At 33.4% G+C, this 25,481-nt stretch overlaps 2 protein-coding genes across 5 annotated transcripts in view; one reads left to right on the forward strand and one right to left on the reverse strand.

Moving 5' to 3' along the window:
• Nucleotides 1-25,481, reverse strand: part of tei (irregular chiasm C-roughest protein teiresias) — a 762,167-nt gene that overhangs the window by 734,661 nt on the left and 2,025 nt on the right. The window lies entirely within an intron of this gene.
• LOC111515887 (glycerol kinase 3) lies at nucleotides 2,811-23,686 on the forward strand. Of its 4 annotated transcripts, XM_023172091.2 has the most exons (12): nucleotides 8,734-9,014; nucleotides 9,065-9,323; nucleotides 10,580-10,794; nucleotides 11,280-11,495; nucleotides 11,556-11,666; nucleotides 11,833-11,932; nucleotides 12,063-12,219; nucleotides 15,033-15,238; nucleotides 18,735-18,872; nucleotides 18,923-19,009; nucleotides 19,315-19,353; nucleotides 22,759-23,686. In XM_023172091.2, the coding sequence occupies exons 1-12, from the start codon at nucleotides 8,940-8,942 to the stop codon at nucleotides 22,848-22,850; spliced, it is 1,695 nt and encodes a 564-aa protein (XP_023027859.2). In that variant the 5' UTR covers nucleotides 8,734-8,939; the 3' UTR covers nucleotides 22,851-23,686. The 4 variants fall into 4 exon arrangements, with proteins under 4 accessions (XP_074028068.1, XP_023027859.2, XP_074028069.1 ...); XM_074171967.1 differs by lacking the exons at nucleotides 8,734-9,014; nucleotides 9,065-9,323 and adding an exon at nucleotides 2,811-3,066; XM_074171968.1 differs by lacking the exon at nucleotides 9,065-9,323 and having other exon boundaries at nucleotides 8,735-9,014.

Below are 25,481 nucleotides of genomic sequence, written 5' to 3' on the forward strand. Positions count from 1 at the left end.
ATGATTTGTCAAATCGACATAGAAGGCTAACTTTCACATCCATTCACTATTTTCTAAATCGGCAAAAGGGCGCTGCTTCTCATTTAAAAAAATTTCGATCTCTGCTCGAAGTTCAAAAAAGCGCTTAAGGACTTTTCCGCAACCAAGCCAGCGTACTACAGTATGATATGGTAAATCATTTCCTCCAATCTGTTGAATAAACTCGCGGAATTTTCGGTGATTCAGCCCAGTGGATCTGATGAAGTTAACAACTGATATGACTGGTTTTTGAACTTCAGACATATCCAAACATTTTCCGCACGAGGACTGTTGATGAATGATACAATGTTAGACTAATGATTTTGAACCACCATCATTTTCTACAGCCTTTGACACAAGTGCAACCACTCCTTTATTTTTACCATACATAGTTTTGCCTCCATCAGTTGTTATAGATTTCAAATATCTCCATCGAAAGTTCTTTTTATTAATGGCAATTTCAACCCCCTTAAAAATATCTGCCCCAGTTGTCGTGCCGTGAATACTATCAATATCAAGAAGTTCTTCATACACTTCATAGCTTTTATCTACTCCGCGAATAAAAACCAATACCTGAGCAGTATCTGACACATCCGTTGACTCATCCAATGCTAGAGAAAACCACTCATGATGTCCATTTTTGTCAGACAGTTGAGATGATATATTTTCTGCGATGTTTTGCACCCTCCGAGCTACGGTGTTTGCTGACAAACTGACACTTTTAAATAAATTTACCTTTTCGGCTACTGCAATCAAGCATTATTTTATCATTTCTCCATCGGTGAATGATTTGCCACGTTTTCCGATTTCAAGAGCCACACGAAAGCTGGCGAGAGTTGCAGACTCTTGTTCAGTATTCGCTTTGGTAAACAAAGATTGCTGCGATTTGAGTCCGCGTTTCAAAGCTTCAAATTTTTCCTTCCGCAAACTTCCTGTATACTTGGAATAACTTTGAAGATGTTTCGATTCATAGTGTCGTACTTGTTAAAAAAAGGTGTAATTGTAGAAAGATATAGTCCTTGGTTTCACTTGCAAAACTGGTTACAAAAAATTGGATCGACCATATCTAAGATAGACGAGGGAAAACCCAATGAAAACTAATTAATACAGTTTATCGTATGATTTTCACTATACAAAAACCACGACACGTGTTTCGCTATACAAGAGACTATTGTATAGTGAAACGCTGTCGGCCAGTTCTATTCAAAACCTAATTATGATAGATAGATAGATAGATAGATTTTATTTAACTACTTTACAATATGTTTGTTTGTAGCACGTCAAAAAAGAAAGTCCAATAAAATTTTTTTTACATAAAATTTGACAGCAAATACAGTAAAAACAGGAATTTAAGAACTGAATTAAAATGTGTTATTAAACTATCACAGCAGAGATGCGGCAATGCGTTTGGCTCGGCAATGCGCAATGTAATCCTCAACAGTGTAAAAACAATATTTCAGGAGATACTTTTTTAAGTATTTTTTAAAGGCATTAATACTCAAATTTTTTTACATTTGATGGCAATGTGTTAAAAAGCTAAATGTGTTATCAGATAAGATTACCTAAACTAGATGAAACTTTGAAGTTGTAAAGTGGAGAAGCATCTTCAGGTAACTTAAACAAGTTGAAAAATCTGTTTCAAAATCTGTTTTTCCGTTAACCAGCTGTCGCACCCCTACGAACGACAACCCTCAGAAGTCGAAACTTCTGCGAGCTAAGGATTAACGAGGTCTTACCTTTTAACATGTGATTCCTAACACGGGTTGGACGATAGCAAGTGAAGATCGATCGTTCAGACTAGGGCTTGAACTACCGACCAACACGGCAGTCAATTCGAGTGAGTGAACAAAGCACCCACGCCGAACCGCTTGGCTACCGACCGACCAGAAGCGAGTTTACTCTTTAAAGGAAATGTAATACTGAGAAATTTCCATACCGGCCCTCTTTATCTTGGACAGACAGTAGATATATTTGACATTTTGATGTCACATCACTGCTGGTTATAAACAACACCTTTTTCAGATGGTTTTGATAAGAAATTGAAAATTGACGCTTAATTTCATTCGTATTAAAAACGACTCTCACTGTCACATTCCAAAGATAATGTTGTTTAGTAATGAAAGTGATCAAGCGCACTTTCTTATGGCGAAACGTAATTTTTTTTTTATAATAATAAAAATTATTTGCCAATTAATTTGAAATATATAATAACATAGTTAACGACAAATAAATATAGAGTTCCCACAGAATAATGAATAAAATATATAAATGAAGTTTCGTTCAGTATGATATCACACTGAAATCGCATATAGTTGATATAAATAGAGAACATTTAAGTCGTACAATAAAACAATCGCAATAGGTACATTGCATCGAACACCTCTCACACATCAATCAAACAAACACCCTATTTTTTCAAATAAAATAAACAAACAATAGAGAAATTTAGCTACAGATTACACAATTCCAACCCCATACATCTTCCACAAACATTTTTACTGTTGTAAATCATGCCCGAAAGAAAATAACGCCGGACGCCACTGGTAACCATAAACCTAACGTGACGTAGCTAAGAGCGCGGGAATGAACAATGTTCCCTGCCACTCGAGAACCAGCGAGAATAATGCTACCGATTTCGACTGAACTTCAGCTAAATTTCTACGGTGTTCGATTGCGATATTTAAACGCTAGCGGCGGGCATATCGAAACAGTCAAGTGGAAAACACAGTGCGATACGCGAAGTGATCAAGTAGGGCGATAGACATTCAAACAATAGTTGAAGTTAATTCGAACTGTTTGTTGTATTTAAAGTGAAATAAAGTTAAGTTTGATTATTCAGTGTAGTCAATTATTGGTCTCAACCCATAGGGAAAACGTAACAACGTATTTTTCACATCAACATATTGGTGTATCTGTGCTCTGGGCAAACCTGAGATCAAAACTTCAAGCGATAGTTATGATATCTGGAATGAGATTATACAGCCGAGGAGCTACGTCCAAAGTGAGTGGGTCTATTCGACCTTCCACCGCAACCCGCCCAGGAGCTAAGTAAGTATAGAAAAATATTTTTCTGTAATTTTAGCACATAGGTTAATGTGATTTTGTGGTTCTCTGATATCATTAAAAGGGCTCCGTTTAGATCTGATATCTCTCGGAGTTGCCTTTGAACTAGTGAATGCGTTAGGTAACAATTTTTCGTATGACCAGAAGCAGTTAGAAAAGAAAAACTCGATCTCCATAAAAGTTGTTTATAGCTGAAAGAATTTTTGAAAATTGTGATTCAAAAAGTTGTTAAATTTTTCCATCATAGAGAAACAAATCTTTTTTCATAATATTAACTTATCACTAATCGTAAGACTTTACATCCTTTGCATTATTCGGCCCGACATCATATTCCAATATTCAGCAACACAAACCACCAATTTCAAGCGACAACAAATTATACCGATTCTTCTTCATCCCACCCATAAAAGACATTCATCATTTCGAGTAGGAGCGAGCTCGCGCCCCTTTCAAGATAAAGGGCTTCCGCTACCCCTTAACCGTGAAATATTTATAAAAAGCTCCTTCCCCAGTACGGAAAAGCAACTCATTCTCGCCAATATTTTTCTATTTCTCAGCCGCGAAACCGCTCGTTATAAATTCAAACATGAAGCGACAAGATATCAAATATCTCTAGGTTGACGTGAAATATGTCGTATGAGGGCTGTTTTATTTGCATCAAAATATTTCTTCATACGGAGTTGTGTTGAGGCTGTCTCCTGTTCATCGATTCGTTTTATTTCCTGTTATTAGGTTGTTTCAAAAGTGTTGTCCATTTTAATGGCATGTGTTTTTGTAGCTCCATATCTCAATAAATATTTATTCTACTGTGCGGTCGTGGTATAGGTATACTGATTAATAGAGAATGTTGTGCTCTATACATTTATACTGTTCATTTATTTCCAAATTAGAATGTTTTGCCTCTTTTCAGCTTAATACTATATCGTGACGAATTAATGAATTAACTATCTTCACTAATCACAAACTAATTTATTTATTACAACACTTAGCAACTAACGCTTAATTTATTTCCATTAGTTGAATTTTTTGTTTTGCCGCTCCATTCACTTTCTGAACTGCCCTCTTGGGTCGAGAAGACGGCTTATATCGGTAACAGTCCTTTCTAGAATTCTGTAGTCGGTTCGGTACTAGAAATTCACTGGCGATTTCCGACTGCATTCTTTCGCGGTGTTTGTTTCATGAGTCGGTTGGCGTACTGGTCAGGGGCCACTTCAGATTCGTTACAATATGATGTCTTAAACAATCATCGGCCAACGAATTCAAATTGAATCAAAACGCTGCCGGAACAACCCGAAAAATTAACCAGGCATTTGGCAATGATAAAGTTAATGAACACCCTGTTCGACGTTGATTTACAAAATTTTGTTACGGAGATTTCAGCCTCGAAGATGAGCCCCGAAGTGGTCGACCTAAATAATCCAGGACGGGGATTAGAGAACCCTGGTGGAAACTGACCCATCCCAAACGGTGCGTGGAATGGCTGAAGAGCTGAGCGTCAGCTCCCATGCGGTTTTCGAAACGTAGTGGATAGGTCAAAAAGCTGGAAAAGAGGGTGTTCCATGATTTGAACGATTGTCATGAATTGTCACGTTTCAAGGTCTGTTCTTCTTTGCTTTCGTGCAACCAAAACGATACTTTTTTGGGATCAGATCGTCACGTGTGATGAAAAGTTGATTCTCTACGACAACAGGAGAGGTTCAGTACAGTGATTGAGCGCCGATAGGCCAACCAGGTACTTGTCAAAGGCGAAAACCCACCAAATAAAGACCATGGTTACTATATGGTGGTCATCGCAGCGGCTGGTGTGATTCAATAACTCAACAGATTCCCATTGTGCGGAAATCGACGAAATATACCGAAAATTGCGTCAGTAGCAGACGGCACTGGTCACCAGGAGAGATCCAATCCTGCGAAAATTGAACAAATTGAGCGTCGAAGTTCTTCCTCGCCCACTATACTTTCCAGACCTCTCGACCACCATCTTTTCGATCACTTCGAAAATGTTCTCACCGGTAGAACCTTCGCCAATTAGGACCAGGCCAAAACGGCCTTCGTCGACTTCATCGAATCCCTAACACACAACTGTTATGCTGACGGAATTATTCGACTTGTATTACGTTATCAAAACGACACTGATTCAAATTTCTCTCATTTCGAATAAATTGAATAGGTATTCGCTGAGATACTACAGTTTAAAGTAGACTCATAAGAACGGACAAAACTTTTGAAATAACCTAATCAGCATATGAAAAACTATTTGCAAAAGTGCAAAAAGATCAGATTCAAATTATCCAAGAAATTTAAAAAATTATATTTTGGGCTATTTCTAGGGGCTGTGTTCCATCACGGAAATACGAAAAGTTTCAAGAAAAAAAGGAAATCATTCAAAATTTCCAAAACCACTTGGTACCTATAAATATTATGCTGATAGTTGATGAAATTTTATATTTTTTTTTATTGAAAGGGTATATTTTTAGGAGAGATTAATTTTTGGGAAGTTTTCGGTCTTCTACTTCTCCATTTTGATAAAAAAATAATTTTCAGTGGCGTGGGTACGGGAAATTCTAGGCCATGGATTTGCTCAAATAAAATTCATTTTTTGAATTTCTCATTCATTTTGAGAAATAACGTCCGTTTGAATTGTTCCTACGACATGTCGTTTTTTAGTAAGAAAATAAAAGAAATTATTGAAGAATTTTGTTATATTAAATTCGATTTAATTTCAGTTTTTGAATTAGTTATGCAGTTTAATAAAACTGTCAATTTTCGATGCAAAAAGAATTCTTCAATTCAACAGTGGCATGCGTTCGGCCAATAACCGATATTTTCTACCGGTACCTACGTTAAATGTTCATTCCCAAACGATTTTTTTTTGAATTCCCCGCTCAATTTCAAACAAGAGGTCTCTCTTGAGTTTTTTTTGTGACGCACGTATTTTTATTACAAAAACAGTAACAATTCAAAGATAGTATTAATCTAACTGAAAAAATTTAACACATTACAGCAACTAACAACATAAACATAACTAACGTGAAATGTGCTGGGGGACCATCATGCATATTGCATATACCACATTAGATTCCTTGTTGCCAAGGGCACATTTTCGAGCAGAAGATGTTGATGGAAGTTTAGGTAAGACTGTCTGTTAAGTCGTCCAAGCAAGAAGAAAATTCCAATTAAGTCGTTGCCAATAGTTCCTGGCCATTAGTTAACCAAAAATTGGTGATGGAAATGGGTTTTTTTTATGGTATAGGGATTAACTTCCACCCATAATTGATTGTTGTGAAAATTCTGAATGTCATTTCTCGAAAAAGTAGCTTCATCCGTAAATAAAATCTGCAATTCATATTGACGATTTTGCATAATATTTATAAGTTACTACAAAAGGTAACACACCTTTGAAAGTATCTGAAAAGTAACGCGTAAATTCTTAAAATATGGTGAAAATATGACAAGGAATACACTTAAATTTTCCAGACATTTTGATGACAAATATTGAAGTGTCTAGCGATCTTCCTTGTTTCAGTTTACACGAGACGAAAATGAAGATTGGATAAAGTTCGATAATCTGGCAAAGCACAATCTACATATCTCTGATGATAAATGCGTCTAGCTTGCTCTCAATTACCGTCAACTAGACCATAACGCGTAATGCATATCTGACCATTCCAAATTAGAATAATTCACCATTATTAAGTTATATCAAACTGTTAAAATATAATAATGGAGAAAATAATTCTCAGCGAATATCAAACACTTTCAAGAAATGTCATATGTAAAAAGCAAAGTGACATATTTCAGGACAATTATCTAATGGTCGACCACAAAAGAAAGCTGAGTAATTATGAGAATTTAATTTTTTCCAATTGATTATCCAATATGCAAGTGAAATTTGTGAATACGCGAAATTACTGACCGATAGGACTCTCCGGTGTTTTATATTACGCCATAATTTTACGAGGTTAACTTTTCAGTTTGCTACTTATTACACTTCAGCACTTCAGCTACTTATTACACTTTGCCTTTGTTCATTATTCATATTATGAAACAATAAAAATACCCAAAAACAGTAAGAAATCACGGGGTATTGTTTCTGCAAGAGTTATGCTACATTGGAAATGGTTTTTGGTGCAGATATAAACACGTTTAAAAGGCATGGGGGTTGGAGATCATCAACAATAGCTGAAGGTTATATTGAGGATTTTATAGCTGCGAAATGTGAGTGGAAGACTTTTCCTGGATCCCAAAAAACAAAATATCGTCAGCTGTAGCAGTAGGTACTCCACAAATGAATAAAAATAATTATACTATGAATACGAAAACAAAACGAATTATCAAGCTAATGAGGGAATGTTGGAAAATTGCTTGCACATTGCTATAAATATCCACAACAACCATTAATATTATAGATATTTCATCTATTTACATTGTTTTAGGTTCAGTGTTATGTTCTGTGTTTTGATTCAACTATTAATGTTAAAGTAGAACTAATAAAAAAATCTCAATTTTTGTCGTTCTTTCTATGAGTATCTGCCTTCAATTGAATACTTAACAAAAATATATCTACAGTGACTTTGTTTTGTAGTTCACTGATTAGAGTATTTCTTGGCGGGTGCTTATGCATAGCAACATTTCAAAATAAGAGCAAAAAGTGTATTTTTAACGCCTGTGCATTAATATCAATGCCTAGGCACAAAAAATGTCCCTTCTATGTCACCGAAATTGAAGTTACGACAAAAATGTAGATGTGACTATTCATTCCAGTGAATAAATAAGGAAAGATTAGCTAATGCTAATGCAATAATTGTACATCAATAATATTTACATGCCGCTTCGTGACATAAAATATTAAACATATAAGTGTGCAATGAACAACTATATTCGTATCAAAATCATAATATGATATTCTGGTCTAATGATGGCGTCTCAACTGTAGCGAAATATTCCACGAAACAAACGTGCTTCGTGCGTCGCGACCTGTAGTAAAAAATTGCATTCGAGTTGCCCCGGATCGAGGTCAATACTTCTTACGCCATGAACCAACCTAACTTGCTACCTCGAAAAAGGTTGTTACTGGCATCCTGACTATAATGATAAAATCTATGTCGGTCTTATGGCAGGTTATTTTAAAACCCTCATTGCAAAGGTGTTTTCTGGCGTTTAATCGTATTCAAGCATGTTTTCAAAATCGATTGATAGTTACGTCATTAATAATAAGATTCGCCAGAATGGAATGATTCAATTTGTGTCAGATGTCAAATTCAATAATAAAAACAAACTTTTCAATTTTCTCTAACTCAATTATAATCGGATTTGTACAAGTAATAATTTTCCAGCTTTATTTTGTTACAACGTATTTGATGAAAAATTTGCAGCACTTTATAAACTATAGCGATCAAAATAAAGCAGAAACTGACAATTGACGTATCGTTACGTCCAATTCCGTTTTAAAAACAACCTCATGATAGTTTTGAATCATCATGAATCCGTTTCAAATCATAGTTGATGTGACGTCATCGTTACAACGCCAGAATGAATGTATTTGTATCACAGACGAATATATTTTAAATACATGAGCGCCAGAAAACGCCTCAAAATATAATTGGATTCAAGAATACTATGTCAATGACATAAATGCATTGCCAGCTCAAGCGGGAATCTATTCCAGTGCAGCTAAAGTGTTCTGTGAATTTGTAGTATCCCTTTTGTCAGGTTTCATTGGTTGTGTTTTTTGTCATGTCATTTCGCTGTTTATGTAAATTTATTTCAAAGATATTGGATAAAATTTAAATGGACGTTGAGAATAAGAGTAAAAATATTTAAAGATATGATATAGGCAGCTAAAAAAAGGCATCCAAATGGTAGATACAAAAATTAAATACGGACCTCTGATAGGGTCCATAGATGAAGGAACTTCGAGCTGTAGATTTTTGGTTAGTAAGGAAAAATAATAGTTCAGTCATTTCTTGAATCCCTTTTCCAGGTCTTTGCTTCAAAAACAGCAGAAGTTTTAACCTATCATCAACTTGAAATTCCTTTTGTTGTTCAGAAAGAAGGGTGGTTTGAACAGGATCCAATGTTAATATTGAATGCTGTAAAGGAAACTATAGATGTAACCTGTGATAATTTAACAAAATTAAATATCAATTATGAGGATATTATAGCTATTGGAATTACAAATCAAAGAGAAACAACAGTGTTGTGGGATTCTACTACAGGAAAGCCTCTATATAATGCTCTAGGTATTACCTGTAGTTCAAATTAGTGAGATTGGGTATTACATATAGTATTTTTAAAACAAGACCGCCACAAGCAATACAAGAGCATTAGTGAAAAAATCACTTCAGAAGAAGTTAGAAATCTTAGTTTACATTCTCTTATTTGAAATAACACTCTCTTATTTGAAATAACACTCTAAAGACATGCAAACTCTGCTTGAATTGAAATTTGCCTAACTTGAATTAAACACCAGTTATGCAATTTGAGTTAGCAGTATGAAGGTAGGTAGGAGTCTACCAACTGGCAAGTCTTAGACAAGAAATTCATTTTACCTTGTGGTATTTATTCAAATACGAGACACCAGAAATATAAGTTGAAGAAAGACAACAGTGGTATCTGCTGATAATAACCTCAAATCTACAAGTATTCGATTTGGTAAACAATTACAGGGTTAGTTAATAGGGAGGGTACAGAATAAAAAAAAGGTTGCTACATTTTTGACAACTTTGGAAAGAAAATAGCATTAAATTTGAACTGATACGAAATATATCCTAGATAATCCATAATATAATTTTTTTTCCTACACAGTTATAATCCTGCCGAACCATTTTCTCAAATAGGAATCCATAATATACAGATAAAGTTTACATGTACTGACATGAATACTAATACTAATTCTTTGGGAAAAAGTTTTTTGGCTTTCTATTTCATCTCTATACGAAATTCTTGGAAACTTTCCAAGCCTATCTCCTAAAAAAATGTACCCGTTTCTATTTACTTACACTTCTTTGTACATGATTTGGTGCCACACTAGATAATCAGAATAATATATCGTTTGTCAATTTTGATTTAAAGTGAGTTATCAGGGCACTATTAAAAATTGATGATCACACCTGCTTCAATCGATACATTATTAATTCATCAAAGAAGGATTTGACTGAGTCTACTGAACCATTTTTCAAAAGCATTCTTCAGGGCTTCAAATGTATAAACTGCTCGTCGAAGTCAACTGAAATTAGCAAGTCAAGTTAACTCATTTCTAAAACAACCTCTCTGTTCTGATGCATTTTTCCCCACCATCTAAGACATTTATTTTTTGAATTTCTTTCCCAAAAGCAGAAATTTCTATTAGGAAACAGCTTGAATCAAGTTTTTTAGAAACAAAGTTGTTTTCTGAAAATGATTCAACAGAATATTTTTCATTAATTGGAAATGAACCTACTTACATTTTTTTTCATAATTGTCAATGAAATTTTGAATTGTGTCTTTTTCATTTTAGTGTGGATGGACATGCGAACCTCTAGCACAGTTGATGACATTCTTGAACACGGTAAACATCCTCTCAATTTTCTTCAAAATCTTTGTGGATTACCGGTCAGTCCATATTTTAGTGCATTAAAGATAAAGTGGCTGATGGATAATGTGAAAGGAGTTCGAAAAGCAATAGAAGAGGGACGATGTTTATTTGGAACCATTGATACGTGGCTTGTTTGGGTATGGAATTTCAGAAATTTATTCCTAATTTCTTCAATAGTTTCATTGTTTGCTAGTCATCTGATTCATGTAACTAATTTATTTTTACTCTTTCATCTGCCTTTCAGGCTTTTGACTAAAATCTGCACATAAATTGTGTGAGTCCACCAATTTTCATCATGTATGAAAATACTGAATTCTCTTCATTTGTCAAATTTTCACTGGATCTACACAGACACATTAATTGTAGTGTGAATACATGAAATGATAAAATCAATAAAGGAAATATTGTAAAACACTTGGTTTATTGAATGTTTCCATACTTCAATAATATACCAAAAACTTTCATCAAATTAATTCAAAACAAATCTAACTGAATTATAAACTTTACAATTGTCATCAATATTATCATTATGATTCTGATTTTTTCTCCCTCATTGAATGAAATTTTGTGATAATTTTTAGGGAAAAAAATGTTGATATATTTTGTGAATTGTTTTTTGTAGAACTTAACAGGGGGTATACATGGTGGTTTACATATAACTGATGTTACTAATGCATCAAGAACTATGCTCATGAATATTGAAACATTACAATGGGATCCTCAGTTGTGTAAAGTCTTTGACATTCCTATGAACATCTTACCACAAATAAGGAGTTCCTCTGAAATCTATGGATATATTTATAAGGTTACTAAGCTGTCGGGAGTACCAATAGCAGGGGTGAGACATAACATATATTTTGGGTGTTTCTGTTTTAATTTTGGGATTTAAATTATTCAGATTTTAGGAGACCAACAAGCAGCGTTAGTTGGTCAGATGTGCTTCAATATTGGTCAAGCAAAAAGTACCTATGGAACAGGTTGCTTCATTTTATACAACACAGGAACATATGTAAGTTTAATAAATCAATCTTTATTCCTATATCATGTGTATGATCTTAAAGGATGAATAGAGATTATTATTATTATTAATTATATATATATATATATATATATATATATATATATATATATATATATATATATATACGTTAATATTTCATTTTGGTTAATTTCAGATAGTAAAGTCAAATCATGGTTTATTAACCACTGTGGCATACCAATTGGGACCCGACAAAAAACCTGTTTATGCTCTGGAAGGGTCAGTGGCAATAGCAGGTTAGAATCAGTTAGTATCGTAAAAACAAAAAGGATAGGTGGTAATATCAAAGTATTTACAAGATCAAGTACTATTAAAAATTGACAATAGAAAGTAGTATATATATTTTTTCAATATAGTTATTTTCAGGAATTTCATTGAAATGGTTACGTGATAACCTTAACATTCTAAGTGATGTTGATGAATCTTCAGAATTAGCCAAATCTGTTGATGAACATGGTGAAGTTTATTTTGTACCTGCTTTTTCAGGACTATATGCACCTTACTGGAGAAAAGATGCCAGGAGGTATATTTCAAAATTTTATTATTTTTTCATTGAGATTCATGTTGTTAACATTACAACATTAACATTATCATTGTATTCAGTGTTGATTTGCGGAATGTATAAATTTAAAGATTATGTCAGTTTGCAACTCTTGAAGAAATTGCAGCAATTTCTATTGTGTAGGAGGCTGCAATGGGGAATGTTCCTCAATTTGGGTTATTACAGCAAATGCAAGTTTGAACAAAATAAAGTTGAGTTTAATTCATGAGTTTTTCAAATTCACTTCGAAAAGTATTCAAATTGAGGTTTCAAATGTTGGGTTTTAATTTTTAAATGGATTTGTTTCTAATTCACTTATTGGCAACAGCACCTATATCAAGTTGAAATAATTTATACGTACCTAGATATTCTTCTTTAAAAAAGGAAAATTATCTTTGTAAATCAACAATTAAGGCAAAATATAAATTATAGTTCAATACCACCACCACAAGCCACATAAACAACTGTTGTTTTGTTATTTATATTTATATATTTAGAGGAAGATAGGTTAGGTGCACAAAATGTCATATGTCACAGAATGTCTCGGAACTCTGAACATAAGTAAACAGAACAGCACGCCTCTGAAATATGTCATCTTTGATTGTCTCATACAGGTAACAGATTCATCCTTTATTAGCTATAATCGATGTTGCCAAATGGTGAAATAGAAAGAATCCCTTTAAATGTTGAATGCATTATTCCATTCCCCTTTTTTAAGTATTTAAATATTTTCTTAAAGAAAAAGGTTGAAATGTTCAAAATGTGTTGTTTTAGAGCTCTTTTATGAAAACTACTTGATTTTTGTCAGGGGGACCATTCCTCTTTATGATTTATGTTGCAGAAAATAGGCCCAGTTGCATTCAGCTTTGCCAATCGCATTGAATGTAACTAGATTGGTCATATAACCTGAAATTTGAGATAACAAATTCATGACTATTCTGCATCCAGTGTGTATGATACCTGAAAGAAATATTTCCATTTTTGTTTGAAACCATTGTCAAATTATTTGTAAATATTAATGCCTAAATAATGCCAGAACTGTTTTGACAACCAGTTATTCAGTTGCTAAGTCTATAATAATTAAAATAATCTTTATAAATTCAACATTTAATGTAGATTATGTAATACGGTTGGTTGAGATGTCACTGTCTTGATTAAATTGTTAAACGATATTGACTACCTTTTCAGTATTTTTAAATAAAGAGGTATGTTCAGAAAATAGCAGAAATGTTAAGAAAATATGTATTTGTCCATCTACATTAATATCGCCTTCAAAATATTTTCCATTAGTAATCATACAATTGTGCCAGTGCTTCTTCCAATCCTCAAAACACTTCTCAAACTTGCTCTTTGGGATAGCCTGTAGTTCTTTCAGCAATGCACTTCTGTGTCATCTGTGTTTGAAACAGGACGGCCCTTTAAGGTTCTGTTCTTTTTTGTACTTAGAAAAAAGGCACACGGAACCATTTCTTGCGAATATGGCGGCTGAGGCTTCATTACAATAATATTTTTAGCCAAAAATTCACGATCAAACATTGAAATGTGACCAGGTGTATTGTCTCATGCAAAAGCCAAAAATTTTCTCCACAAATCTTGTCATTCTGCCGATTGCTTCACGAAAAGCATCGGCAACTTCTCTGGTCGTGATTCAGCAATCATTCCATACTATTTTTTTTATTGGTTGTTGATGTGCAGGGGCATCCTCAGGGTCTTCACAGTCATCTCAAATCAGGCTCATCATATGTCTTTGGTAACATTTCACACACACTTTGTTATAGATTACTTTATTTTGTACCTGAAATTTGATACAAATTCTTTGATCCAATTGTTTCAACTAACGAAAATTGGCGAGCTCTTAAAAACATGTCTAACTTCAGCGGCTGCCACAGTCAAAAATTTTATAACACTATAATGATGAAAATGATAATCGGATTCTTCAAACCTGTAAAATTTGAAAATTTCCGTTATTTTCTGAGTATACTTCTTATGCCCATACACTACATTGTATAAAGTAAAAATCAGTGGGAAGAATTGATCAATATAAAACTTTAAATATAATTTAGGTATTCATTTTTAATATAGTTGGCTGTGGGAATAATTTGTGAGGTGGAACAAAAAAAAACATATTATTTTTTACTTCAAATTTAGTTTTGCACCATTCTGACTTGGGCCAGGAAATTACAATGTTTTGAGGGTAAATTGAAAAACCAAAAAGTTGTGAAAAAACGTAGTCTGGTCTACATAGCAGTAGAGACATTCTTAAATAGTGTTCGATAGACTAACAGATCCACAATGACTGAAAAGTATTCTTTTGTTTTCAGATATCTTGGTTTAAATTTAAAAAATATAATTTGTCAAAGAGATTATGTCTGTTGACCTCATAGCATGTTAATAATAGCAGAATCACGTTAAACATTGGTTTTATTGATAAAATAATACGATACACTAAATGTTGGAAGTGTAGTATTTGTTGTTTCTTAAGGAGATCATACAAAATATGATATCAAACTCGTACAGTTATGACCCTGGTACACAAACATTTTTTAAATTTAATTAAAAATATATCTAAATGAAAAACTCTTCCATAAAATCATATGATTTTACTTCATGTAGACTTTATGAATATAATTTCATTGAAAAAATATTGTTATTGAATTGATCCAGAAAATAGTAACTTTACAAAAAGGTACTCTGAAATGGCAACAGTATATCTATGCAAATAATACTTGACTACAGACTAATGGGGATATTGTGGTATATTCAAATTTTTTTAAATAGTTTTGAAATGGTTTCAGTGTGATATGTGGTTTGACAGAGGAAACCAAACCTGGTCACTTGATTAAAGCCGCTTTGGAAAGTGTGTGCTTTCAAGTAAGGGATGTACTTGAAGCAATGACTTTGGATTGCGGCAACCCTTTGACCAAGCTGCTTGTTGATGGTGGCATGACTGTAAACGATTATCTAATGCAGATGCAAGCAGATTATTATGGAATACCAGTAGGTGAGGAAAATTAATATACTTGTCATTAAGAAAATATGAATTCTCTTTATTGTAAGATTATTGTGTCAAAGCTATTTTCCTGGTTTTTTGGATGTGGTCAGTAAGTTTTTATGCCTGATGACTGCAGACATTATCAAAGGGGTTAAAGTAACAGATGAAGTGATTTAGCCATCCTCACAGTACATACTACTTTATTGGAATTTGTCTCCGGTTATACTCCATCGATGATGGGCGTGGCTTCGTTCCTATTGTTTGGATTATTTGTGTGCAATTTACGAGAGGTAGCCAGATTCTATCCGTTAGTTACCTCTTCCTGTCTATTGAAACTGTCTATAGATGATTGTATATTTGAGCCCCATTATAAAATATTGAATCTTCAACTGAAGTCGGACTGATGCCTCAACCGTTCACTGCCGAACGTCAAATGAGAAGTTCACTATCTGGGCTAGGTAGCCGTGCTCCAAAGAAGCGTTTATATCCGAACGTTTTGCGATAGGCATCTTTAGCAGTGGTTAGCAACCATGCGATGCAATATCCTCGTTGATAATACATATGCTGTGACTCATTGATGTTTGTAAAGCAGAAGTGATGGAGTGAAATCTTCTGATTGGTTTGGGTGGTGACAGCTTTGATTGTGCATCCGTGGAGAGCTGGATATCATGTTTTGTCGATCTTCGTGATTTCTCGTTTACTATTGAAGTTGTTTTAATATTTTTCATGATGGCTTCCTAATTGCGACACGTGTAATAGTGGCGAATTGTGTGAAGAACGTCAGTTCTGTTGAAATGTATCTCGTGGTATTCCTTCAGTGCAGGATATTTCATGCCCCTTCAAGCAGGTTCTCACACTCCTTAGGGTGGTATCAACACCGACCTGTAGGAGCACGGAACTCGGTTTGAATCCCTTTACAGTCATTGGTCGAGCAAAAGCACGCAGTTTCTCGAGTTAACTTCAAAATCATTTTGCACCTGATGTTCTTTGAAAATGTTTGCAATCAGAGTAGATGAGGTGAGCCAGGGTGTGCTTTTGCTTGTTGGATTTCTTTGGTCTGGATGCTCTGGTAATATCTTGTTTCTTGTATTCGTTGGCTTTCAGCTACGAGGAGCAGCAATTCACAAATAAGATCGGCCCTCTGAAAGAGGGACTGAAGAACAGTTGTCTTCTCGAGTGGATGTTAATTAAAACTGCAGCGTAGATATATTTCATGTGTTCGGATTGCCTGTAAACTTTGGAATGACTCAGGAACACGTCCTGGGCTCCACGTCCATTCGGCGCATAGCGAAGTCAAACCCTGTAACGTAATAAAGCTGACTACAGATCCGTTTTCACGACAGATTCCATGAACAGATTGTCCAACGGTGGACTGAGAGGTATTCCAATCGCGACACCGATTTGTTTGTAGAATATGTCATTCCATTTAAAGTAGGTAGTTTTCAATTCTTATTTGAACAAGTTCGTTAATATTGACATATTTTTTTGAACAAGTCACTGATATCTGTAGGGAAGAGACATCGCAGAGTGTGATGACTGAGACAATGTCAAAGCTCACAAGTAGGTCCTTTGGCTGGAGTTGAAGTGTTTGATTTTTTACAGGTATTTTTGGTAATCTGTACAAACGAGTTGGTAATGCTTTGGACTTGGTCTACTCTTCGTCGGTTAAGGCGGTGGTAGACGGCTAGTTCTAGAAGGCCTTCGATATTTCCGTTTTAAACCGCAACGGTGGCATTCCCCTTATCAGCGGGGAGTGCCGTAATATTTCATTGTTTACTTAAATTTCTCAGGGCTGACTTTTTCTTTTTGGTGATGATGGATCTTGGGAGTTTTGCGTGTTGTTGAATTCTCGACGATTCTCACCTGATCTCCTCGGTTGTTTCCAAAGGAAGATGCCAGATGCTAAACTCGACATTAGCAACAAAGTACTCAAAGGTAAAATAGATGGTTTTATGAAGAGATTACCTCCTTTTGTTAATGATTCTATGGATTTTTTCGAAAAACTTGAACAACTTCAACTCCAGCCAGGCGACCAACTGCTGAACTTTGATATAGTCTCAATTTCACCAATGTTCACGTACCTGAATCTTTGGATTTTTGGCAAGGTCTCCTCTCTACAGATATCAACGGTTCCTAGTTCAAATCATCATCCATGTCAGAAGAGACCTGTCTTGAGTTTCTCACCTAACATGACAAACGAATTTGTGAACTAGTGCATGTTGAATACAACTGGCCGATACTTGATGAAAATCCATATTAAAACTAGTTAATATAGTTTATTGTATGATTTTCACTATAAACCCTTGTAAAACCCTTTAAAGTGAAAATCATATATGTTTATGTTCAAAACTCAGCACAATCAAATACATTATCAGGAATCTGAGGGACAGTATCAGCTGATGTACTGAGAATTCTTTATTATGGACTGGTACAGTCGGCTATGCAATATGGGATAATATTTTGGGGATCCTCACCTCTCATACTAAGGGCATTTCGTTACCAAAAAAAAATCATCAGAGCTATGAATAAAACTCACCCTTCAGAATCTTGTAAGCCACTATTCTGAAATTCTAAAATACTAACGCTGCCTTGCCTCTTACATCTTGAATCTGATATTGCTTATTAGGACAAATAAAATACATTTCTTAAGAATGACCAAATACATGCACATGATACAAGGAATAAGGAAAATATTCATCTGCCCTTTTTCAGGCTTCTCATTGGTCGAAATTCCCAAAAATATGTTGGTGTAAAAAGTTTCAATAAGATGAAAAATCCTAATATATGTAACACTAAATATTGTATTGTTTATCAATCTGAATCAATTTATTTTATATACAAATATCTTTTTGACAAGTCCGATAAGTTACATATTCTGTAGTTTTCACCACACAATCTGTATTCTTTTGTGATGAATAAATGATTCTGATTAAAACTGTATTAATTCGTTTTTTTAGTGCATTTTGCCATATTGATTTAGATACAAGAAATAGAAGTTATCCAATCATTGCAGTTTTCTATCATCATTGCTATCGTGAGAATTTTATAAGGGGATGCACCATCCTATTGACGCCAGATTATGTAGTCTAATAATCGCTCGAGTGGAAACAATCCTTATATCCTCTGTATGTATCAAAGCTGAATTCCTTAAACTTCTTTTACACTCCATTCTCGTTTCAATAAATGAAGATAACACCAAGATACTGGAGGAATGAAGTTAAGTGCATCCTTTAGCTGTTTTTTTTTCTAATAAAGAAAGATTACTCCATACAGAGGATGGAGTAAACTTGAACACTTATCCATATTTTTTCATATTGTTTTTATTCAAAATGTCAAAGTTGAGAGTGGTCCAAGTTTGACAACACCTTATGTATGACGAAGCTCAAACAGATTTTCAGTATGTCTATGAACAAAGAAGATGCAGCCCAAAATATAATTCACACTTTTTCTGTTTTTCAGAACAAAAAATCTAGAAAGAATTTTACATCGTGCATATCTTTTTCAGTAAGGCCTGTGATGTCTGAAACAACCTCCCTAGGCGCTGCAATAGCTGCGGGAAATGCCAAAGGTGTTGAAGTTTGGAACATTGAAAAGATTGAACCAGTTCCAAGTGATGTATTTGTGCCAGTTATTAGTGAAGATGGTAAATATCAAAAACATGCATAATTTCAAATTATGTTTTATATTTTTCAGTAAGAGATATCAAGTATTCTAGATGGAAGATGGCTATAAAACGAAGTCTGGGTTGGGCAACTGGTGGAAATGATAAAAGTCGTTCAGGTAATATATTTACTATCAACAATTGCCAAATTAGTTTACAAAATTAACAGTCAACAAGAAAATCATTTTGAGATAAATTGAACGCAATTCATGTTGAATAAATGAATATTTCCATTTTTGAAGTTATTTTCTGCGAAAGAAAAATATATTAATCGGTTTGTAAAAATCAGGAGATAATATTGGATATATATCTAAAGTTCCTGAGATAATGAAAATAGCGAAAAAAAGTATAAAAAAATTAAAAACCAAATCAAACAGCTTATTATTCAAATTGAACTTTTCTGTAATATATTTATTTTCGGCAGATTTGCCCCTGTTGGTGGAGAGTGATCAACAAAAATCAGGTATACAGAGCTCAAATATAAGAATGACCTGAATGAAGACAATGTAATCCCATCCAAAAATAATATGGATGTTGAATTACTGAAGTAATTCATTAACATTTGTCAATGGAATAAATAATTACTAATTTACATAACATTGAATTACAGAAAAAGTTGGTAATGTTTGATATTTCATGGTTTCAATGTTTGTTTCTTCATTACAGTGCACAAAATTCACTTCTCCCACATATCAAGCACAGTTGTTTATTATATTAATTTCACTTCAACCTTTTTTTGGATTTGTGGAATTATAGATCCAAATTGGAGAAATATCTAAAAACGTAATTGAATGTTGTTGTTGCTGTTGCTGAACATTTTCCTTCAGTCGAATTCAATGTTGTTCAAAAGAAGTTGGTATATTGTTGAAAGGTGAAGATCTTGATTCAGGTTGTTCTTAACTCGAGCATGCAGTATTGTGTTTCTTATAGCATTAGAATGAATTCGGCATCTAGTAAAGTATCATCTAATTTTCATTACATATATATCATAATATTTCATCATTCAATTGTTTGTGAGACTGTATTAACCCTAATCACTAACCAAATATATTTATTTGGTCATTTATTGTACAAACTCCACAGGTCGTAACCCAATTACAGAGCAGAAAGTATGTCACAAGTAGGTTTATACACACAGCCTGATATCACATAGGAATATATAAATAATAACAAAATATCATGAAAACCGTAAGAGTTGATACAATGTGTTTCTAAAGCATAAATATGAGACTTTAAAAATAAATGACACACTCATTATGTACATTCTTATAGGCTTCAAACGTAGCATAAAATAAAGAAGGCACTCGCATCATCTCATTCGAAGAAACAGTAATACCCGATAAAACTCAAAATAACAATTCAAGAATATATATAGAGGCAATAGAAATTCAACAAAAACACGGGGATTATTCAAATAGAAAAAAAGGAGGCAATACACATTCATAAAATCTGGCTACCTGTCCTTAATTGTACACAAACAAGGTCAGGTAATCCAATCAAGAGAAACCGAGCCACTGCCATCTATAATAATATAAGCGACAGCTGGTTAACAGAAAAACAGATTTTGACAGTTAAAACTGGAGTCGAAAACCAGTATTGTAGTTTCTGCGTTAGGAACAATGGGAACAACAACTTGAGCACTTCAACCGTTGCCTTTGATAATTTCTACCGCAGTGATGGACGAAACGTCTGGAATAAAAACCTGCAGACCACGGCCAAAAAAAAAACGAAAAATAACTTTGTCACGATTCTTGTAGGAGTTTACACATTCAATATGAACGTTCTTAATGAACGGTAAAACTCCTCTGGCGTAGTGTAAATCCAAAACAAGCACTTTTTTAATCACCAGAAATGCAATACTCTTCTCGACGCTCGTTTCACAAAGTTGGTGTCTTTAGGGGATGGAGAAAACGCTTCATTGCTTAGAGCGCCCCTCTACCCCCACGCATCGTCTCCCGCCGTCTTACAGTAGACGCGACGCTTAATGGCTTATTGCATTGTGTCAATGTTACTGGAGTTTTTTCCCAACACCAAATCGTTATTTTTACATAAATAAACGATTTGGTGTTGGGAAAAAACTCCAGTAATTTTCATTACTACACCAAAGGTTCCAAACAGTACATCATAAGTGCATTGTGTCAAGTTAATATTATTGTGATAACTTTTAAACGATTCAAACAAATTACTTTGTGTAAAACAAAGCTTATCTATATTAAATACCACTTCAACAGACAATTGTATCAATTAAAAAAAAATTACAGATATTCTAATAAAAAAAGGAATGCAATTCAATTGTATTGATGGCTCAGTATTTTGCATATAGTGGCTACCACATGAGAGGTAGATATATGCTATCGCAGACTTTTATTTAGAACTATTAAGATAAACAATCTTACAGTTCATTATCTGCGTGTAACTCCACCGGTATTGGCAGCACACACCAAGAGAGCTCTCAGGTAGCAAGAATTTTTGCGACTCACTAAATACTTATGGTTATATTATGACCAAAATCACACATTACGTTTGTAAATAGTAGCCTATATGTTATCCTGATGTGTAAGCTGTATTTATATAAAGTTTCATCTATATCCGTTCAGTTGTTTAGGCGTGAAAGAGCCACAAACATACATACATACATCCTCACAAACTTTCACATTTATATTAGTATATATAGATAGGTAGATTCTTTGTTTGAAAAAGTTTAATACTATTAAAAAGTTTAAATATTTTTCCTTTGTTCTACCTGGATTTTTGGGATTTGTTGTTTCTTCAACCAGCTGTCGCTACCTTCTAACATGTCGTTCTTAGCACCAAGTTGAGCGATATGCTTGATTTATGTGAATTAACGACACATTATGATCGGCAAAATTTTATATTGGTAGGTACAAAATTGAGTTGTCTCTGTGACTCTTCTCAATTTTGTACACATCTCAATGAAGAAAAAATAAAGGTGAATGTATTTGAAGAAATCTACATGATAACATGTAAATGTTATTGAATACTTTTCTCATGGATTTTCATTAAGTAGAAATAGATTGTTTGGTATTTTGCAGCTAATCAACTCAAGATGAACTAACAGTAAATACTTTTATTTTAGAAGTGCATGTGTAAGCATAATCGTTTTCTTATTTAATAGCATGCAAAAGTGTTTTCATTTAATTCTGATGTAAAGTCAAGTTGAAAGCGACTCAATTTATTATATTAATAATACTTTGATGAACAACTGAGCTAAAGGAGGCAGTCAAAATCTACATCCGCTCAGGTATCGAGATATAAAGACTAATGACATAATAACTTCAAGACATACTCATTTTGATTAAAAACAATGTTTTAAAGAACATTTGATGTACTATTCTGTTCAAAAAATGAAATGAATTTTAATGTTTCTCCAAAAAGATTGATTCATTCATCAATTTCTATTTTCCACCCTTCAAAATAGTCCCTCTCAGATATAATAAACTTGTGTCCCCGTTTTTCCATTTCTCGAAGCAGTACTGATATGCACTGTCCTTCAACTCTCTTAGCGATTCTCTTTTTCTCTGAATAGTCGCAAAACGCCGTCCTTTCGTGGATTTCTTCAATCTTGGGAACCGAAAAAAGTCGCAGGTAACCAAATCTAGTGAGTACAGTCGCTGAGGCATGATTGCGGTGTTGTTTTCGTAATCGAATATACTTATCCCGCGAAATTTGAACATTCACCTTATTTTTTGAACATCCACGTGCAAAGTCCACATAACAGGAGAACTGATTGCATCAGTATGTATTACAGTTACTGATGGAATTTCTTTGTTAGCTAATAACATAAACAAATTGTCTATTGTGATTGTAGGGAATTATTATTTTCATAGTTGTTCTGTTTATTTTTTAGAGAGTAGAGTAGCAGCGGCAGTGCCAGTGGGACTTTTCGTCATAGGAACTGCAGCACTTATTGTAGTATCAGAAGTTCTGAAAAGAATGTAATTTTTTTTTATTTATTTCATTGTTGAAAGGGTTTTGTTTTTACAAATGAGGGGATTGGAAATCATACTAGGAACCAAAAATATTACACTGCCTGTGTTCTTGTATTATACTGGTGTTATTTTTACATAATCAATTCATTAAAAAAGTGTGTGATTTTCGAATCTGGCGAATATTTTGTTCACATGGTTCATTTCAGATTGACTGTGCCATATTTCAAGTTCAAATATTCTTACATGTAAACTGTCGAATTAATTCTTGTCAAATTTTATTATCGAATATATAAATTCCACTAGTATTTTCAACAAAGTTATTCATTTTTTTACTTGTTTTGTTTCATTTTGATTTGAAAAATATCAGGAAGTATGGTTGGGTTATGGACTGCTTTCTAGAGTTATTTGGTTACTTGTCATTTATTATTAGAAAAGATATATGAATAATTGGTATCTCGGCTAAGTTGTAAAATGGACAAAATCAGTATTTTTATTTTGTGATTACCACATAATACTACTTCTTTCATATGATTTGAAAATTCGTTATCTTATTGAATTTGCTTAGCTGCCATTCACTGTCATTAGTATTCCATTATTGTAATGATTGTTGTTTGAAAAACAAAAGTGATTCAGATTCAATAGGAATGACATTTAAATCATTCTACGAGGTACTATTATCTCTCTTTTGTTATATTGAGACTGATTTTTTCCAAATTCATCATTGACTTTACAATATAAGTTACTCTGTTTTTTTCATATTTTGTAGGGTTTTATGACTGTGATTATTGATTTAATTTAAGGTACTAAATATCTTGTTAAGTATTACAATAAATTGTTTTCTGAAAGTCAACTTTTTATATCCAAGAGCGAATGTTATTTGTGAATAATTTGTTCAAATACAAAAATGTGAGAACCGATACGTGACAAAATTGACAGTGATACATAATATGTATAAGTCTATACGAAGTCAACCGGAACAGCTAAATAATAGACTAATGTATTGGCATTACGCTTTACTACTACTAGTCCGGGAATAATCACATTGTTGTTGTCATTGTAAATATGTAGATCTTAGTAGGTATGGTTTTCATAGAAACAGGTAATCATTGTCATAGCAACGAAAAAACGACTGACAGCTGTTTGACATAAAATTGGTGGAAATTTTGATTTTTGAGAGTTTGCATAGTTTTTGTTCACAGTCATCGCAATAAACTATGGAAAGCAACAGCTACAGCACAATTATTGCCTGAAAAATCAAAGTCCAGGTACGAAAACGTTTATAATTTGTTTTGGAAATGGACTGATATGAAGAAATTCAAAACTATAACAAAGAATGTAATTTTGGATTAGTTGGCGCAAAAATCTAAAACTGTCAAATTCTCTACTTTGTAGAAAAAGTGCCATTTTAGTGAAGACAAATGTAAAACACAGCCACTTTCCCAAAGGTTATTGCATTTCTTAAAATGAAGAATTTGGGTATAGAGTAAAGAAATCTGAAGTCTTGAACAGCGAGCCAATCAACAAATTCATTGTGGAAGCAAATAATTACACACATCTAACGATAAAGGTAATTTTAACTAAATAATACGTTTGTGAGATATAAAAGTATCAACTTAATTTGCTACATTTTCAGGTAGTAACAATTAAAAGTGTAAATTGATCTAATAAACGACAAGAAAGACATGTTGCTTGTGAAAATAACAGATTCAAAAACACAAATTGAGAGAACTTTTTTGTAACTGGGCAAAAAAACTTGCTGTTGTATAAGCAATATTTATCTTCAAGGTTATTTCATACTTCTCATAACAGATTATTTGTGAATTACGTTAAAAGAAAATGTTCGAATCAACCTGTTGGTAATTAAAGTTTCAGGGATCTCGGATCAGAATCGCACGATTTTCAAATTTACCCAATCCTGAAAATTACTTAGGCCATAGCATTCGTTGAACTTCAGCGACTTAATTTGCTGATAATGTTGAAAACATCACAATTTTGAAGCGAAACAGTGGCTGAACGTCTATCAATTTCGCTGAAATGTATATATATATATATATATATATATATATATATATATATATATATATATATATATATATATATATATTTTAATAATAAATTTTACAAAAAGGATTTATCTTCTATTAATTATCTGCGAGCGCTTTCGACAGTTGGTAGTACTGTCATCTTCTAGGCACTCCTCAAACTGTTTGAAGAGTGCCTAGAAGATGACAGTACTACCAACTGTCGAAAGCGCTCGCAGATAATTAATAGAAAATATAAAGCTTCAAATCCTTTTTGTAAAATTTAATATTGAAATACTGAAAATAAAGGAAAATTGATTGCATCATTCAAAAAAAATGTATATATATATATGTATACAATTCACTCACAAACAAAATTTAAATTGCCTAGATCATTCAAAAATATCAAATAAAACAATCAATTGAATCCTTTCAATATTATCAATTTCTCGAATTTTCATATATTTGATATAAATAAGAATTGAAATGTTTCTGTTAGTATGTTTGTCTGTATGTCTGTCTTTTGAGATACCTACTGTCTCAGCTATCTTCCGCACCTTCAATCGGTGGTCTGCCAATACAAGATCGCAGTTTTTTTTTGGGGAACCTGGGCGTGGCTT

This window comes from Leptinotarsa decemlineata, unplaced genomic scaffold (assembly GCF_025532065.1).
Source record: "Leptinotarsa decemlineata unplaced genomic scaffold, Ldec_3_MD MMD2_tig00000035_RagTag_RagTag, whole genome shotgun sequence".
Classification (NCBI taxonomy): domain Eukaryota; kingdom Metazoa; phylum Arthropoda; class Insecta; order Coleoptera; family Chrysomelidae; genus Leptinotarsa; species Leptinotarsa decemlineata.